The sequence below is a fragment of the Eleutherodactylus coqui genome, chromosome 6 (genome assembly GCF_035609145.1).
Source record: "Eleutherodactylus coqui strain aEleCoq1 chromosome 6, aEleCoq1.hap1, whole genome shotgun sequence".
NCBI classification, from domain to species: domain Eukaryota; kingdom Metazoa; phylum Chordata; class Amphibia; order Anura; family Eleutherodactylidae; genus Eleutherodactylus; species Eleutherodactylus coqui.
In genome coordinates, this window is record NC_089842.1 from 124510398 (window position 1) to 124528680 (window position 18283).

Consider the following 18283-nt stretch of genomic DNA (forward strand, 5'->3'; position numbering starts at 1 on the left):
CGCAGCGCCGGCTTCTGCCAGCTTTGCCGCCCCCGTGTGAGCGAGATTTTTCATAAATCTCGTCCACATGTCTGGCTAACCCCGAGATTCCGGACGGAATTTCCGCGGCTAATCCACCCTGTGTAAACCCAGCCTTATAGTTCAAGCGTCCCAAAACAGGCTTGGGTCACTGAGAGAGAACATCAGCAATGGGCATTCTTGAGGAGGTGTTCCTGTAGATATTCTGACCTTGGTAGCTATGCTGGTGGTTCTTTATTCTTAAATAATTGTTGTTGCATCAGTGGATTTAGCCTAGGCCACTCTCTCACATGCGTTACCAAAACGCCGCGTTCAAAAAAGCGGCTTTTTATCACAATTTTGAGCTGCGTTGTCACACATTCTTTTGTGTTTGACAGCGTTTTTTAACGCACCCCATCATTGTAATGGATGATGAGCCGTGTTAAAAAGCACTAAAATGCACACGAATAGAGCAGACAGCACTCAAAAATCACGGTGTTAGAAACGCCGCATTCGAGCACTAGTCTATGAAACTCCATTGAAACCAATGGAGGTGTTGTACTGTGTTTAGCGCGGCAGTAAAAAGTGGGCTGTGTGAGAGCAGCCTTAAGCCTCTTACACACGAGCATCAATATTGCGCTGAAGTTAGCCACGCAATAAATCATGGCCATCGCTGCCAAAAATCATGTGAATGGACAATTGTCCGTGAATAAGTCCAGAACTTCACTAGTGGTTTTTTGTCTATTCACACGGATGGGTGTGAAGTATTATCAAAAAATACACTGCTTTTCGGAATTCCCTCGGTTGGCAGAAATCCGCCTAATGACTTAAATAGAGGCACCTGACACCTTTTCCCAGCCTTGGACGCAGCTAAACTCCTCCCCCCCCCCCTTTTTTTTTTTGCAGCTCCCATAGGAGTCTATTGAGGCTCCAGAGTTTTTCGGTCCAAAGATAGGTCAAGACATATATTTTTTGGCAGCAGTAAATTTCAACCGCTGAATTCAGTCACTTATCTGCTATATTTTTTGGTCAAATTTTTTTTTGCAGATAAATACTGTTAGGTATAGCAGACATATCTGCTGCTCTGCCCTGTCTGTTATCGGAGTTTGTGTTTATTTTGCTTCAGCACCTCCAGAGTTAACAGTTCCTGACTCCTCCACCCAGCTGGAGGCTGTTTGCCAATTACTCCACTATATAGCTCCCTCAGATCTGGCCTCCAGTGCTTTAGAGTTGTTGTTCTCCTATGATGGCTCGTGGCTGCTGCTCCTACAGTAATCTTTGTGGCAACTGTTCTCCAGTCTGCTGTAGCTGTGAGCTACCTGTGCTTCACCCAGAGCCTCTGTTACCTCCTCACATCCTCGGTTCAACCTGTTCCGGTTATGGGGATGTTCAGCGCCCAGGTTCCAGCTTGGAGCCGTCCTTGTCAGGACGATCACTCCTCTCTCTGTTAGGTATGGACTTCCTTATTCCGCACCAGCCCAGGGCTAGCTCAGTCCTAGTGTCTGCCTTGTACCAAGCTACGCGCTGAGAAGTGAGCATCTGCTCTCTGGGTCACCTGTCAGTCCTGCCAGGTGGTTTCAGCCTGCTCGGAGGAACGACACAGTGGTTCCACACCTGAATACGTAACAAATCCATAGGAAACCACTGGTTCTAATGATCATGATTTTATTGCACGGCTAACTTAGCTGCGCAAAATCACTAATGTGAACGAGGCCTGAATCTTGCTCATGATCAAATTTGCTGGGTTATTCCCCAGGTTTTGTGTGTAGGAGTCAAATGGAGTATCAGGTTTACATTCATTGTTATTATAGTGTAGTTTTCAATTATATGCAAGTTGGTTTCTTATGAGATTGTTGATTTTTTGCTTCCTATGAGTTTTATGCTGTCCAAGTAACTGTGTATAATAGAATTTCTTTTATATACACCTATGTTGGTGTGCTTTCTTTGCTGACCTTCCACTAAAGCCTACATAGGGATATTATTGTTGTTCAGTATTACCATTATTTAGCATTCATATTGTCAATAAAAATATTTCTTACACAGTCATAAACATTTTAGCATGATATAAGCTGCCATTAATGGGCTATGGCCCCCCTTATGTAATAACTGAATGTGGCAGAGGTCCCATCCACGTGTGGCAGCCAATGGCCTCACAATCTTGCCAATAGTGGCAGCAAGCTAGAGCGGCCATTGGTTGCCATGGTTGGATGGTCATTGTGCTACATGCAGTTACTGCACTGCTTGGGCCGCAGTAATAGGGTTATTATTATAGTGTTAGTTGCCAGTGACCAGTTTCTTAGCATGGTTATAGCTGCCAGTGATATAGTCCTTCAGTGGTAATGGGGTAAGAACTAAATCCTTTTCGCCACTGTCATTAATGGTTATCAAAATTGTGGTCTAAAATCATTCTTTTATGTTTTTGCATTGATTAAAATGCATTTCAGACTCAGAACGATTCCTCCATATCAGCTGATGTGATGTGGTTCATAGCATGGTATCAGCTGCGAGATATGGTTTATATCTGCTGTCATCTGCCAGACACCTTATAAAATGCATCAGCTATTCCATTCTATGATTTGTGTTTCAATGAAAATAAGGGGTTGTCACAGTCCTGTTCCCTGGACAAATATATAAAGCCTTCCTGGTTTGTGATCTGTCATGATGAAGTGACTACAATGACATTACTTACTCTGATTTTTGGCACCACCCTCCTCAGTGATTCAGAAGGATTCTGCCGGATAAGCACAGGCAAGTTGGCCACAACGCTCGTTCCTTGGATGTCTTGGCCAGAACTAGAAGACAGAAATAATCCAAGCTGAAATAAATCTTCATCTGCAAGAACATTATAAGCCTTCGCCTTGGTTTAGAGAAAATGCAGTTACAGCAAAGACTTCTGCTGGAAAGAAAGCACAGCGCATTAGATGGCGTACAGGTTACCGTCTCCTGCGTAAAAGGTTTATCCATATGGTGTGGTCATATCATAAGGCGCTTTCTTATGTCATTTTCCATAAAACCGCAACAAAGCCCCACTTTGACTGCAGTGTGTGATTACGCTTGAGCAGAGGTTTCTGCCCCCGGTTCCTTTGGAGTCTTATGACATATTTTACTCTATATAGTGATCTGTAAATAATGTGCAAACCTGTATTCAAAAGAGTGCAAGTGTAAAAGCAAGCCTATTCCCAATCCTTGTTTTACAGATTTGTTAAAAAGTCGTACATTGATTTGCAGGAATGCTGCCATCCAATAGGTGGCGCTGCAGAAGATTAGGAGACGCTGTTTAGCCGCGGGATCCCCAGTTACAGTTTGCACAGCATCTCTACTTAATGTTGAGTTTTCAGCTTTTTCTGGATGTCATTCTCCTTTAACAATATACATATAATTGCTGACTCAGCCCAGTGCATGGAGAGAACAGTACAGAAGGTGGAGGATCCACTAAGTGCATGACACTACCTGCAGTGACTCAGCCATACTTGTGTAATACGTGGGGTAGATTCATGTATACAAGCCTTTGTCACTGCTCTCCGACTATGAAGGGGTCAATCATGTAGAGACTGTTCCTCCGCACATGGTTACATCTGAAATACAAGGTTCTGTTGTCACCGAACATACACTGTCTGAGATCGTGATGGCCTCGGTCATCCTCCCTCGGAGGAAAAAAGCAGAATGCAGTCCTACGCCGCATCTTCTTGCATCCCGGTGAATCACAGATAGAAGTACAAGTGAGGGGGCACTTATTACAAACAATGCAATTAAGGGAGAAAGATTTATTAACCCTCCTCCCACTGACATCCACATGATAGAGGTACTATGCCCCACTGCAATATTGTAGACTTTCTGGTGCAAGTCTCTATAAGAGATATATATATATATCAGCTTGGTAATCTCTCACGCCTGGCGGTCTCTCACTCATCACTCTTTCGAACAGCAGAAAAGTTGTAATTAACTTGTACCATCTCTTTTGAGGCCTAGTTGTCAGGTCCCACCCATAATGACCACCAGCTCTTGCTCAAACCTTCCATGCTGATAGGAGTCCAGGGAAGGATACTCCCTAGCACACCATGCCCAGGCTAGATGATGCTTGTTGGGCTTCACCAACTGTGGTCTACAATGCCCTAGTGCCTCCAGGGATCTTTGGGACCACTAAGGATCTTTTCACATTGGCCGATAAATTGTTCAGTTTACCGCATCCAGCAGGAATTGGAAATATTCGTTCAGTGTAGATACATGCCCCGACTATACGACAAACAAGTATTTGTTCGCTTCTCGTTCTTCGTTCAGTTTCTGCATGCAGAAAACTGAACATCAGATTGGCCCATATAAACACTCATGAACGACTGCCTGTGAATAGAGGTGGGGGGAGGGAGAATGATCCTCCATTCACTGAGCGATGCTCATTCCTTTGGAACAGTGCAGGAACGATTATTGCTAGGGTGACCTGTCCAAATAGGCTTAATGCAAGCTTAAGGAGCTTTGTGTGGTGCAGAGTGTTAGGTGGCAGAATGCAGTACTAAACTCTCGCTCACGACCTGAAGGTTGTAGGTTCAATCTCGCAAGGTTCAGGTAGCCGACTCAAGGTTGACTCAGCCTTCCATCCTTCTGAGGTTGGTAAAATGAGTACCCAGCTTGGTGTGGAGTAATAAATAATAAAAATTACCTGAAGCACAGTGCTATACAAATAACAAGTCCCTTTCCCCCCTCTATAATCTTAGCACACAGTTCAATTAACAATAACTATTGCTATTTACACCACTTATCCTCTTGGTGCCTCTCTACTTGGAGGATGAGGGTATTTAAAGATGTTCCCTTGCTTAGTCTTCTCACAGCACACTCCGAATCTCTACCTGGCCGTCACCATGATGTTGAACTTCATGGGGCTATCACAACGACTGGCTTCCTCATAATGGTCTTTTCAGCCTCTGTAGCTCTCTCAGTCTCTAAGTGACCCAGGACCAGTCTCATTCTCACACTTGCACCATCTCTCCCTCACTTCATGGGCTCCACTCAGTCACAGATGCGCTCCTCATGGCTGACTAGGCCACTTTCTTACAGCAGGTGTTACTTATGTTCTTTCTGTTCACACATGATATTAAGCATACGCCATAGCTCCACCTACAATGCTTCTGGAACCTCATCATCCATGTAGGACACCATGTAATAGGCTCCTTTTTCTGCACACCTCCTCCTGCAGCATGGCATTCAGGTACAGCATTCCTGGTGTCTTTAACTAACATAGGATTGGTGCCACCATTGTATACGCTGGGAGTGCCCACATTCTGTGGTACATGCGATAACAGTACAATATAGAGCTGAACATAACATTTCAATGACATAAACATACTCAATAGTGCCTTACAATCTAATAATATAGCTTTATAAGGGGGGTAAGAGTGTCACTTGCAGATTATCCCCCATACCATACACTCTGATAGGATACTGTCACACTTTGCAGTAGAGGTGCAGCTCCAACAGATTCGTGTATGCTATCACTTTTAGTGGCCATACCGGATTTTTGGCACCACCTTCACCTAAGAAAGCCCTTTATAGGAGGGTGATACTCCAGCAACAGGACACAGCAAAAATGAGAGTGGCCTTTTTGAAGGACCTGGCTTGACTCCCTATATTAATATCAGACCGCAGACCAGACCCCTAAATTAATTTCAGGCTGGTATTCCCAAGTGCATACAGTACACATTTAGAGCTTCTAAAATCCTGGACGAGATTTGGGCTTCAAGTTATAGAGATGTGGATAGATAGATAGTATCTTTGGGGGGGGCACATGCACAGACTTCTACTGATGGACAGAAATATGGAGCCCCAACATCTTTTTTGGCTCCTATCCGTGAGCCATTTTGCCAGTCTCCCCATTGACTTCCATAGAGCTCTCACACATATGGTGGTATGATTAGACTAGGACACCGAAACACATCAGTTTTAACATATAAACCAATAAATGAATGATTTTGTACAACTCAAGCGACAGGCCACCCTTATGTTGTCTGTAGCCTCACTTGACCTTGAAGGCTCTGCCAAAGTCTTGACAATGAGAATATTGGGAACAGCGATTAGGACATCATGATTTGCGCCAACATTTTTAATCATCCTATAAGATTTTTTACCATTACAGATATGTAATGACCATGAATTATGAGAACGATCACCTGATTCAGAATGGGAACAGTAGAGCACATACTATATATACTGCAATAAAGAGTACAGATATAGCACTGCACACATGCCTCTATGTTGAAAGGGCTACATGTGTAAGGGGGTCCATGTGAAGTAATGGGCAAATATCCACACGTCTAGGAGAATAATTTATACACGCACAAGAACATTCATTCACCTGAGTGAATATTCGTAGAATGTTCTCACACTCAAGCAAAGCTCCGGCCCCTCTCACAAGACTAATGGAGGCCCGTGATATGATGTTCACATGATGGAAGTGATATGATGTTCACAGGGTTAAGGATATATGTTGATGTAATGTGATGGGTAAATTGTGATGTGATGGGGTACGGTGAACTTCGGAAATGGCAGTGCTACGCACTTATACGAGATTCATGTGAGACTTAGAATGATATTTGCCCATCCGTTACGTGTGTATCCGCAGTGACGCAGAGCTCCTGGAATCTAGGACGCACTCTGGAACCTATTAGGCCACGAGGGTGACATATTGCGGCCCTTCAGTAATACAGAGTATAAAGGTTGTTTTGGAGCAATACAAGTATGGTAGATAGTAATTATGGAGTCGAAGTGTCTTGTTACCCCAAAGGAAAGTGACAGAGATGTACGCTGCAACAACGGTACACTAGATCTGCATGCTGCGTAGTCCAGAAAGAGTCATGTTACAAGTTTGAAGCTGCATGCATGTCCCTATAAGTCTCCTCACTCACCTCCTAGGTGTCTCCATGCACCTTCTGGGTTCCCAGGAGAGCATGCATGGCCTTATAAGTCTCCTCACTCAGCTTTGTGGTGTTCTCCTTAAGGAGAAATGATACCCCTCCCGACCCACGTCACAGGCCTCTCACTTGCTAAGCCTGAATCCTACTGCACAAAACCCGAAACAGCTGTCTGTGTATGGTTTTCTGGCTTGGTTTTTAATTCCCAATCAGTGTTTTAAAGACTTGTTTAAAGGGCCTGACATTGATTTGAAGGAATGCTGCCATCCAATATGTGGCGCTACAGAGGTATTGTTCCATCTTCCTTATTTGCATATATTTCCCAAAGGAGCATGAATGGTGATATAAGTATCCTCACTCACCTTCTAGGTGGCCTCCCTAAGGAGAGATGAAACCCCTCCCGGTTCCCCATAAGTAAAGTATAAAGTACCCATGTCCTCTCACGGAGGTAAGGTAAAGTCCCCTGGTGCAAGCACCGAGTCATGACTGACTCCTAGGGTGATGTCACATCATAACGTTTTCTTGGCTGACTGTTTTTGTGGGGTGGTTTGTAATTGCCTTCCCCAGTCATCTTTACCGCACCATATTACCACCATCTCCCTGCTATACATGCACCTGAGTCATTCATACAAAGGACCTACAGGTTTAATACTCCTCCTATTATTTTATAAGCCGTGTCTTCTAGCCGGTGAATCTTTTATCCTTTCCTATATGGTAATCCTATTAGAGATGCTCAGAACGGTAAAGTAGCTCTCGACAAAAACAATCATTAATTTTTCCTGCCTGTATCTTGTAATGGATTGGCTGGCTGATCTTGGAACATATGCATCAGAGAGGGAGAACAAGCCAGGAATAAAATATTATTAATGTTCTTGAGTTTCCTGTGGGAAATTTGGCCAGCAAACAGGGCAAAAAAAAACAAAACCTATCAGAGCTTCTGACGGCAGTCAGACAGCCGGATCACTTCTCTACTACTCACAGCACACAACATTTACATATAGAGTAATCTGGAATACTGTGTCCAGTCCTGGCACCCCACTTTAAAAAAGGCATAGACAAACTGGAGCAAGTTCAGAGAAGAGTTACCAGGATGGTGAGCGGTCTGCAAATCATGTCCTATGAGGAACGGTTAAAGGATCTGGAAATGTTTAGCTTGCAAAAAAGAAGGCTGAGAGGAGACTTATTAGCGGTCTACAAATATCTGAAGGGCTGTCACAGTGCAGAGGGATCAGCCCTATTCTCATTTGTACAAGGAAAGACTAGAAGCAATGGGATGGAACTGAAAGGGAGGAGACACAAATTAGATATTAGAAAAAACTTTCTGACAGTGAGGGTGATGAATGAGTGGAACAGGTTACCACAGGAGGTGGTGAGTTCTCCTTCAATGGAAGTCTTCAGACAAAGGCTGGACAAATATCTGTCTGGGATGATTTAGTGAATCCTGCACTGAGCAGGGGGTTGGACCCGATGACCCTGGAGGTCCCTTCCAACTCTACTATTCTATGATTCTATGATCTCCTGCACTGCCTCGCCCCCACTGCTGTCTGCTTCACGTGCGAGCCAGCTGTGCTAGCTCCCATGCAGGAGCACGGGAGCGTGGGGATACAGGGACGAGTGTTGGGCATCATTTACCCGACACTTGTCCAATGTAAAGGGGGCCTTTATGCTGTATTGATCCTGAGTTACATCCTGTATTATACTCCAGAGCTGCACTCTCTATTCTGCTGGTGGAGTCACTGTGTACATTACATTACATTACTTATTCTGTACTGATCCCAAGTTACATTCTGTATTATACTCCAGAGCAGCACTCACTATTCTGCTGGTAGATTCACTGTGTACATACATTACATTACTTATCCTGTACTGATCCTCTGTTACATCCTGTATTATACTGCAGAGCTGCACTCACTATTCTGCTGGTGGAGTCACTGTGTACATACATTACATTACCTATCCTGTACTGATCCTGAGTTACATCCTGTATTATACTCCAGAGCTGCACTCACTATTCTGCTGGTGGAGTCACTGTGTACATACATTACATTACTTATCCTGTACTGATCCTGAGTTACATCCTGTATTATACTCCAGAGCTGCACTCACTATTTTGCTGGTGGAGTCACTGTGTACATACATTACATTACTTATCCTGTACTGATCACAAGTTACATTGTGTATTATACTCCAGAGCAGCACTCACTATTCTGCTGGTGGAGTCACTGTGTACAAACATCACGTTCATTAACCTGTAGTGATTGTCAGTTAGATCCTGTACATCCTGTATTATGCAGGATAAGTAATATATGTACACAGTGACTGCACAGCAAAATAGAGAATGCAGCTCTGAGGTGTAACTCAGGATCAGTACAAGATCACCAATATAAAAAGTGTAAATTAAAGAGCTCCCTAAAGAACATCTCTAGTCATTCTCAAGGCCATGGGGTGGTGGGAGAGTTATTCTCTTATCTTTAGTAGATTTTAATTTTCTTTGTATGTTATGTTCGTATCTTAGAAAATGATCATTTTGTGTCCAATTCTTCCCATGCACTTGGCATTAATGAGAAATATTTGCAGATTCATTCTGTTCTCTTCTGTTTCCCTCCGAATTTCATCCCGTTATCCTGAAATGTCTGATGAGGAGTCAAGTAGATCTATAAGCAGTGTAGAAGCGACGAGGAACTGAGAGACACGGGATATGGGAACGGTGTAAATTCCCCTATGACTACCTAAGAGTGCAAATACAGAAGAGGTAGCTCTAGACTTGGCTAACATCATCATGCCCACCGAGGAGAACCAATACCTATTTGTCCCTCTTGTCTAATTCGACAGAACCCTGCATATGGTCATCCCATTCATGAAGAAAGGGGTCAGGGCGAACACAACCAAGTCCTCCCCTATGGGTCCAACTGGAATTGAAGGAGTCACCTCAATGGTGACCATCCTTATCTGTTGCCATCTGCTACTTCTACATATAATATATTAGTGAACTGCTTAAGAGCCAACGCCATAACATGTATGGATCATTATTTTTACATATTTCGTACTCTAGAATTTACAAGCAACAAGATTCCCTAAAGGGTTTGGAAACGTGCGCTGTAAGTGATTCACTTATCTCCATCTTCTAAAGTTGAGGCAGGTAAAGCTATTTTCTGTTTTAGTTTCCATTAGAGGTAATCATTGCGTTATAGCCTCAGAACTTGTAATAAGCTTCTTGTCCATTCTATTTATAGTGTGAATGTGACCTTACAGGAGATCAAGAGGGATGGAGAATCTACAGCTTTCCTCCAAACCAGCAGTATGAACAAAAAAGAGAAGGCACTAGTTATAGTACATTAGTTATAGTCTCCCAAACACGGGGCAGTATTATAGTAGTTATATTCTTGTACATGGGGGGCAGTATTATAGTAGTTATATTCTTGTACATAGGGGGCAGTATTATAGTAGTTATATTCTTGCACATAGGAGGCAGTATTATAGTAGTTATATTCTTGTACATAGGAGGCAGTGTTATAGTAGTTATATTCCTGCACATAGGGGGCAGTATTATAGTAGTTATATAGTTGTACATAGGAGACAGTATTATAGTAGTTATATTCGTGTACATAGGAGCAGTATTATAGTAGTTATATTCGTGTACATAGGAGCAGTATTATAGTAGTTATATTCTTGTACATAGGGGGCAGTAATATAGTAGTTATATTCTTGTAAATATAGGGCAGAATTATAGTAGTTATATTCTTGTACATAGGAGGCAGTATTATAGTAGTTATAGTCTAGTAAATATGGGACAGTATTCTAGTAGTTATATTCTTGTACATAGGGAATAGTATTATAGTAGTTATATTCTTGCACATAGGAGCAATATTATAGAGGTTATATTCTTGTGCATAGGAGGCAGTTAGAAAGAAATCTGCCAAATGCGCTCGATTCATGTAGCCCAAAAATTTTGAGAACACTCACTCGGGAGGTGGGAGAATGCTCAATACAGTATTGAGCATTTTTCCCTCTCTCGAGTGAGTACTCTCCAATTTTTTGGGCTACATGAATTAAGCACATTTGGCAGATTTCTTTCTAACTGCCTCCTATGCACAAGAATATAACTACTATAATATTGCACCTATGTACAAGAATATAACTACTATAATACTGCCTCCTATGCACAAGAATATAACTACTATAATATTGCACCTATGTACAAGAATATAACTACTATAAAACTGCCCCTATGTGCAAGAATATAACTACTAGAATACTGTCCCCTATGTACAAGGATATAACTACTATAACACTGTTCCTATGTACAAGAATATAACTACTATAATACTGCCCCTATGTACAAGAATATAACTACTAGAATACTGCCCTTATGTACAAGAATATAACTACTATAATACTGCCCCTATGTACAAGAATATAACTACTATACTACTGCTCCCTATGTACAAGAATATAACTACTATAATACTACTCCCTATGTACAAGAATATAACTGCTATAATACTGCCTCCTATGTACAAGAATATAACTACTAGAATACTGTCCCACATTTACTAGACTATAACTACTATAATACTGCCTCCTATGTACAAGAATATAACTATTTTTTACCCCCACCGCTTGATGATGCAAGTTTTTCTTTCCTCTGTATATGCGGCTCTTCACTGAGTGAATATGTGTGGATTGGAGAGGACTTCACCGAGAACCAATCCATTTTTCTTTCTATATCTCCTGTTCCCAAGGCGCTTTTGTTATTTTCTGCTTTTCATAGGAGGCAATATTATAGTAGTTCTGTTCTTGTACATAGGGGGTAGTATTATAGTAGTTATATTCTTGTACATAGGGGGCAGTATTATAGTAGTTATATTCTTGGACATAGGGGGCAGTATTATAGTAGTTATATTCTTGTACATAGGGAGCCGTATTATAGTAGTTATATTCTTGTACATAGGCATCAGTATTATAGTAGTTATATTCTTGTATATAGGGGACAGTATTATAGTAGTTATATTCTTGTACATAGGGGGTAGTATTATAGTAGTTATATTCTTGCACATAGGGGCAGTATAATAGTAGTTATATTCTTGTACATAGGGGGCAGTATTATAGTAGTTATATTCTTGTACATAGGGAGCAGTATTATAGTAGTTATATTCTTGTATATAGGAGGCAGTATTATAGTAGTTATATTCTTGTACATAGGGAGCAGTATTATAGTAGTTATATTCTTGTACATAGGGAGCAGTATTATAGTAGTTATATTCTTGTACATAGGAGGCAGTATTATAGTAGTTATATTCTTGTACATAGGAGGCAGTGTTATAGTAGTTATATTCTTGTACATAGGGGGCAGTATTATAGTCGTTATATCCTTGTACATAGGGAGTAGTATTATAGTAGTTATATTCTTGCACATATGGGGCAGTATAATAGTAGTTATATTCTTGTGCATAGGAGGCAGTTAGAAAGAAAACTGTCAAATGCGCTCGATTGATGTAGCCCAAAAAATCAGAGAGTACTCACTCAGGAGGGGGGAGAATGCTTAATACAGTATTGAGCATTCTCCCCCCTCCTGAGTGACTACTCTCCAATCTTTTGGGCTACATGAATTGAGCTCATTTGGCTGTTTTCCTTCTAAATGTTTTTACCGCCTCCACTTGATGATGGGGGGTTTTCTTTCCTCTGTATATGCGGCTCTTCACTGAGTGGATATGTGTGGATTGGAGATGACCTCGCTATATCTACTGCTCCCAAAGCTTTTCTTATTTCCTTATTTTCTGCTTCTCATAGGAGGCAGTATTACAGTAGTTCTATTCTTGTACATAGGAGGCAGTATAATAGTAGTTCTATTCTTGTACATAGAGGGCAGTATTATAGTAATTATATTCTTATACATAAGGTGGCAGTATTATAGTAATTATATTCTTATATATAAGGTGGCAGTATTATAGTAGTTCTATTCTTGTACATAGGGGGCAGTATTATAGTAGTTAGAGATGAGTGAGTATACTCGCTAAAGGCAATTGCTCGTGCGAGCATTGCCTTTAGCGAGTATCTCCCCCGCTCGAGACTGCAGGTTCGGGTGCCGGCGCGGGGGAGCGGTGAGTAGCGGCTGTCAGCAGGAGGGAGCGGGGGGGAGAGAGGGAGAGAGAGATCTCCCCTCCGTTCCGCCCCGCTCTCCCCCGCCGCTCCGTGCCCGCTGCCGGCACCCGAATCTGCAGTCTCGAGCGGGGGAGATACTCGCTAAAGGCAATGCTCGCTCGAGCAATTGCCTTTAGCGAGTATACTCGCTCATCTATAATAGTAGTTCTATTCTTTTACATAGGGGCAGTATTATAGTAGTTATATTCTTGGACATAGGGGGCAGTATTATAGTAGTTCTATTCTTTTACATAGGGGCAGTATTATGGTAGTTCTATTCTTGTACATAGGAGGCAGTATTATAGTAGTTATATTCTTGTACATAGGGGGCAGTATTATATTAGTTATATTCTTGTACATAGGAGGCAGTATTATAGTAGTTATATTCTTGTACATAGGGGGTAGTATTATAGTAGTTATATTCTTGTACATAGGGGCAGTATTCTAGTAGTTATATTCTTGTACATAGGAGACAGTATTATAGTAGTTATATTCTTGTACATAGGGGCAGTATTATAGTAGTTATATTCTTGGACATAGGGGGCAGTATTATAGTAGTTCTATTCTTGTACATAGGGGCAGTATTATGGTAGTTCTATTCTTGTACATAGGAGGCAGTATTATAGTAGTTATATTCTTATAGATATGAGCTTTATTATAATCTTGTTTATATGAGGCAGTATTATACCAGGTTATATTTTTGTGTACATAGGGAGACGTAGTATAGTAGTTACAATTGTGTACACAGGGCACCGTAGTATAGGAAGTATATTCTTGTACTTAGTATTTAGCATTATAGTAGTTATAGTCTTGCTATAGTCTATAGGAGCGGTAGTACAGTAGTTGTATATAAGTGGTTCAGTGCTTGGTTTAGAGATTTACCCATGACCCTGCACCATTACTATAACAGTAAGCCAAATAAAGTGAAGGTTGCAGTTAAATAATCGTTTTACTTTCATTAACCATAAATACTCAGCTTTTGCCTATTGTTCCCCTTTCTACCTTAAGTAGAAAAATTCATATTCAGGTTTTATTAAAATTTTCTCAGTAAACTTACTGGAACATGTCTGGGAATAAGCAGCTGGAAGAATAATGTGGGACAAATGGTTCTTTAAACCTCCTAAACGCTAAGCTGAAGGACATCAAAGCTGTTCTTTTCAGGACACAATCTCACAATAATGTAAGCTTGTGTGGCAGATAATACTGCACAATTTAATACTGAACTATTTAACATTTACTACAAGCCTATATTTATCTAAAAAGAACAAAAAATGTTACTGCATTGCCAAAAACTTAAACCTTTTTAGCTGTCCAATATAGAAAACTGTAGATACACTCCTATCAGATCCTCCGACAGCTCACTAAAATGTGAAGTACATAGCTTGTCACCTCTGTGTTCATTTATATCAATTACCCAACAAAATACTCCAAGTGCTTCTACAGAACACTCCTAGAGGAAGATTGTGAAATTTCCAAAGAATAAGGACTTTTACCCACTTGAGTTTTTTTAATGCTGCAATATTGCTACGTTTTTTACTGCAAGTGTTAACGGGACTTTCTAATGTTAAAATCACATCGCACAAAAATTGCAAGTTTGCGCTTCTGCGATTTTTGGGCGATGTGATTTTAACATTAGAACGTCCCATTGACATCTGCAGTAAAAAAAAAAATGCAGCGATATCGCAACATTTAAAAAATGCTAGTTGGTAAAAGCCCTAACAGTTTCCTGTTACAGGGCACACATTGATCAAGCAACATCCATACCGGTAAATACACTAATTTGAAAAAAAAATTTAAGCCGCTAGGGGGAGTTGTTTTTCTGCAAAACTCGGCATGCAGTTACATCTCAGGCAGATATGTAAATGATTAGCGTTGTGGCATAATTAGATGAACGGTCTTGCCACCTGAGGCCCAAAATTTGGTTCCTCCCTTGTCCTATAACAGTGGTGGCGAACTTATGGCACGTGTGCCAGAGGCGGCACGCATAGCCCTACCTGCTGGCACTCGTTGATGTCGGACGCTCACCACGTTAGTGAATACCGGCAGGGACCGTGGCTCCCCTGCCGGTATTCACTCACTGCGCTGCTAGCGGCACTGATCCCAGCCACAATGTGACATCAGTGTGCAGCCAGGATCCTCCTCCCCCCTCAACTGATGTCTCCTACTTGATTCCGCTAGAGCAGGGGAGAAGGCGTCCGGCAGCACTCTAATGTCAGTGTGCACTTGTGATCAGCGCTGCTGTCAGCGCGCTGTGCAGAGGAGTAGCGGTGCTTCCATGAGGAGGAGGGGGTAAGTATGTGGGTCTCGGTGGGGTGATAAGGGGCCGCTGTGGGATGTCACTATTACTACTGGGGGCCACTGTGGGGTGTTACTATTACACTGGGAGCCGCTGTGGGGTGCCACTATTACACTGGGATCCGCTGTGGGGTGCCACTATTACTCTAGGGGCCACTGGGGGGGGGTTCACTATTACCGCTAGGGAGGGTCACAAATATACTGGAGGCCGCTGTGGGATGTCACTATTACCGCTGGGGGTCGCTGTGGGGGGGGGGTCACTATTATTGCTAAGGGGGGTCACTATTACCGCTACAGGGGTAGCTTGGGAAAGACTGAGTCGAAACGCTGTATCTTTTAACGTTTGGAGGAATAAAAAAAATTTAACTGCACCATATATGCTGTCACCTCTACTCCGTTATCTGTTGATCAGACCCGATTTGGTGACTTTGCATGCATATCAATCCAGCCAAGTTTTGATAAGAAGTGTGCTGCTGACATCTCTTTGCATCCGTATTGCTGCTAAGGGGGTCACTATTATCGCTTGAGGAGGTCACTATTACCACTGGGGGGGGGTCACTTATCGCTGTGGCTGCTGAGGGGGGTCACTATTATCACTGGGGTATGTTTACATACCGAAAATGGATAGGGCTGTTTCAAAATAGACAGCGTGCAGATTTTGGCTGCTTTTTGGATGCGGAAATGCTGCAGAATTTTCCACAGAAATTTCCGATGAGGACATCCTGCAGCATTTCCGCATCCAAAAGGCAGTCAAAATCCGCATGCTGTCTGTTTTGAAGCGGCCCTATCTTTTTTAGAATGACGGGGGTAAAATCATGTGTCGTGATAAGCCCCGCCCCCTGACATGTTGGCACTTTGCAATAAATAAATGGGTTTTGGGTTGCAGTCGGGGCACTCGGTCTCTAAAAGGTTTGCCATCACTGTCCTATAAGAAGGCTTTTAGAGGCTCCTTGTATGTAGTGACCTCTTCTTCCGCTTGTGTAGAGCTTGTTGACCACTAGACGCCTCTATGCAGAGAAGAGATTTCACTCAGTTACCAGTCTCATAGGGGGTGCATTATTGGGATGTGAGAAGCTGGATGGTGTGTCGACAAATCGACGCCACCGGGGCCGTTCTGACCAGACTGTTAGGAGGTGTTGGGAACAGTAGATGGCAACCAACTCAGGATGCCCTCGACAGAGCACCAGTAGAGAGGATCATCTGACAAGCACGAGCAGCTCCAACTCTTTTATTGTGCACCATTCAGATCATTACAGGCCCCTGCATCTATCAGAACCATTTCCAGGTGCTTGCCTGAAGGACATTTGGTCTTACAGTGCCCATTACATTTACTGCACCTGACACCCACCCACTGTCGCCCCCGTTTGCAGTAGTATCATAAATCATGGAACTAGACTGCTACAGAGTGGAACCAGGTTGTCTTCAGCGATGAATCCAGGTTTAGTTTGGGCACCAATGATGGCCATGTTCTTGTCTAGAGACCTATCCTGCCTTTGCTGTGAAGTGGCACACTGCCCCCCCCCCCCCTGCTGGTGTGATGGTCAGGGGATCCATCGCATACGACAGTCGGTCACCCCCAGTAGCGGTACAAGGGACAATGACAGCTCAGCGATATGTTCAGGACATCCTGCAGCCACATGTGTTCCTCTCATGGCGGGGCTTCCAAGAGGCATTTCCCAGCAGGATAATACTTGGCTGCACACACAGGGGGTCACAGGAATGTCCCCATAACATTGTCACACTTCCGTAGCCTGCCCAGTTGCCAGATTTATCACCAATAGAACATGTATGGGACCATCTGGGATGCCAACTTTGATGCTCTTCGAGTTTGCACAATCTAGAGGTTCAGTTACAGCAATTGTGAAGCGATACGCCACAGTATACCATACGGAGCCTGTATGCCTCCATGCCCGCCTGTATCACATCTTATATCCAAGGTAGAGGCGGTCCAACAGCGTACTAGAGCCACCATGCCTACTCGTATCACATCTTGTATCCAAACTAAAGGCGGTCCAACAGGGTACTAGAGCCTCCATACCAACATGTATGACATCTGGATTTCAAGCTAGAGGCGGTACAACAGGGTACTAGAGCCTCCATGCTCACCCATATCACATCATACATCCAAGCTAGAGGCGGTACAACAGGGTACTAGAGCCTTAATGCCCGCCCATATCACATCTTGTATCCAAGCTAGAGGCGGCACAACAGGGTACTAGGGCCTCCATGCCTACTCGTATCACATCTTGTATCCAAGCTAGAGGTGGAAAAACAGGGTACTAGAACCTCTTTTCAATTGTTTAGTTTTCTGCAATAAATTCTCCTTTTGCTCTGACATTGTAATCACTTACTTATATCTACATTACAGTCACACAGGGAAGGTTTGTTTTGATTCTGATAACTTCTAGGTGCTTGATTTTATTTCGACAATGAGTGTAAATTGCTTTCCTAATCCTTAGCTACACTATGCCTTACACTCCAGTCGCATCCAAAGCTACATTCATAATGCTGCAGTTCATCTATATGCTGCCACTATGTGACCTAACATTAATACAAGACAGCTGTTGGGTGGACACTGCCATCTCCCACAATGTCATTTTGGTAACCGAAACCCAGTAGAACTGTGGATAAATAAACCCTTAGCAAACGTAGTTAAAGGGGTTGTCCCGAGGCAGCAAGTGGGTCTATACACTTCTGTATGGCCATAATAATGCACTTTGTAATGTACATTGTGCATTAATTATGAGCCATACAGAAGTTATAAAAAGTTTTATACTTACCTGCTCCGTTGCTGGCGTCCTCGTCTCCATGGTGCCGACTAATTTTCGCCCTCCGATGGCCAAATTAGCCGCGCTTGCGCAGTCCGGGTCTTCTGCTTTCTTCTATGGAGCCGCTCGTGCCAGAGAGCGGCTCCGTGTAGCTCCGCCCCGTCACGTGCCGATTCCAGCCAA

General features: G+C 42.8%; 1 protein-coding gene across 3 annotated transcripts in view; it reads right to left on the reverse strand.

Moving 5' to 3' along the window:
• PPP4R4 (protein phosphatase 4 regulatory subunit 4) overlaps positions 1-18283 on the reverse strand; it is a 102099-nt gene that overhangs the window by 42287 nt on the left and 41529 nt on the right. For 2 of the 3 annotated variants that reach the window (XM_066607506.1, XM_066607505.1), the window contains exon 3: positions 2687-2789. In XM_066607506.1, the coding sequence (XP_066463603.1) occupies positions 2687-2789 (103 nt within the window). Of the gene's footprint in view, positions 1-2686; positions 2790-18283 lie in introns of those variants that run through there. The other variant, XM_066607507.1, reaches the window with a different exon arrangement.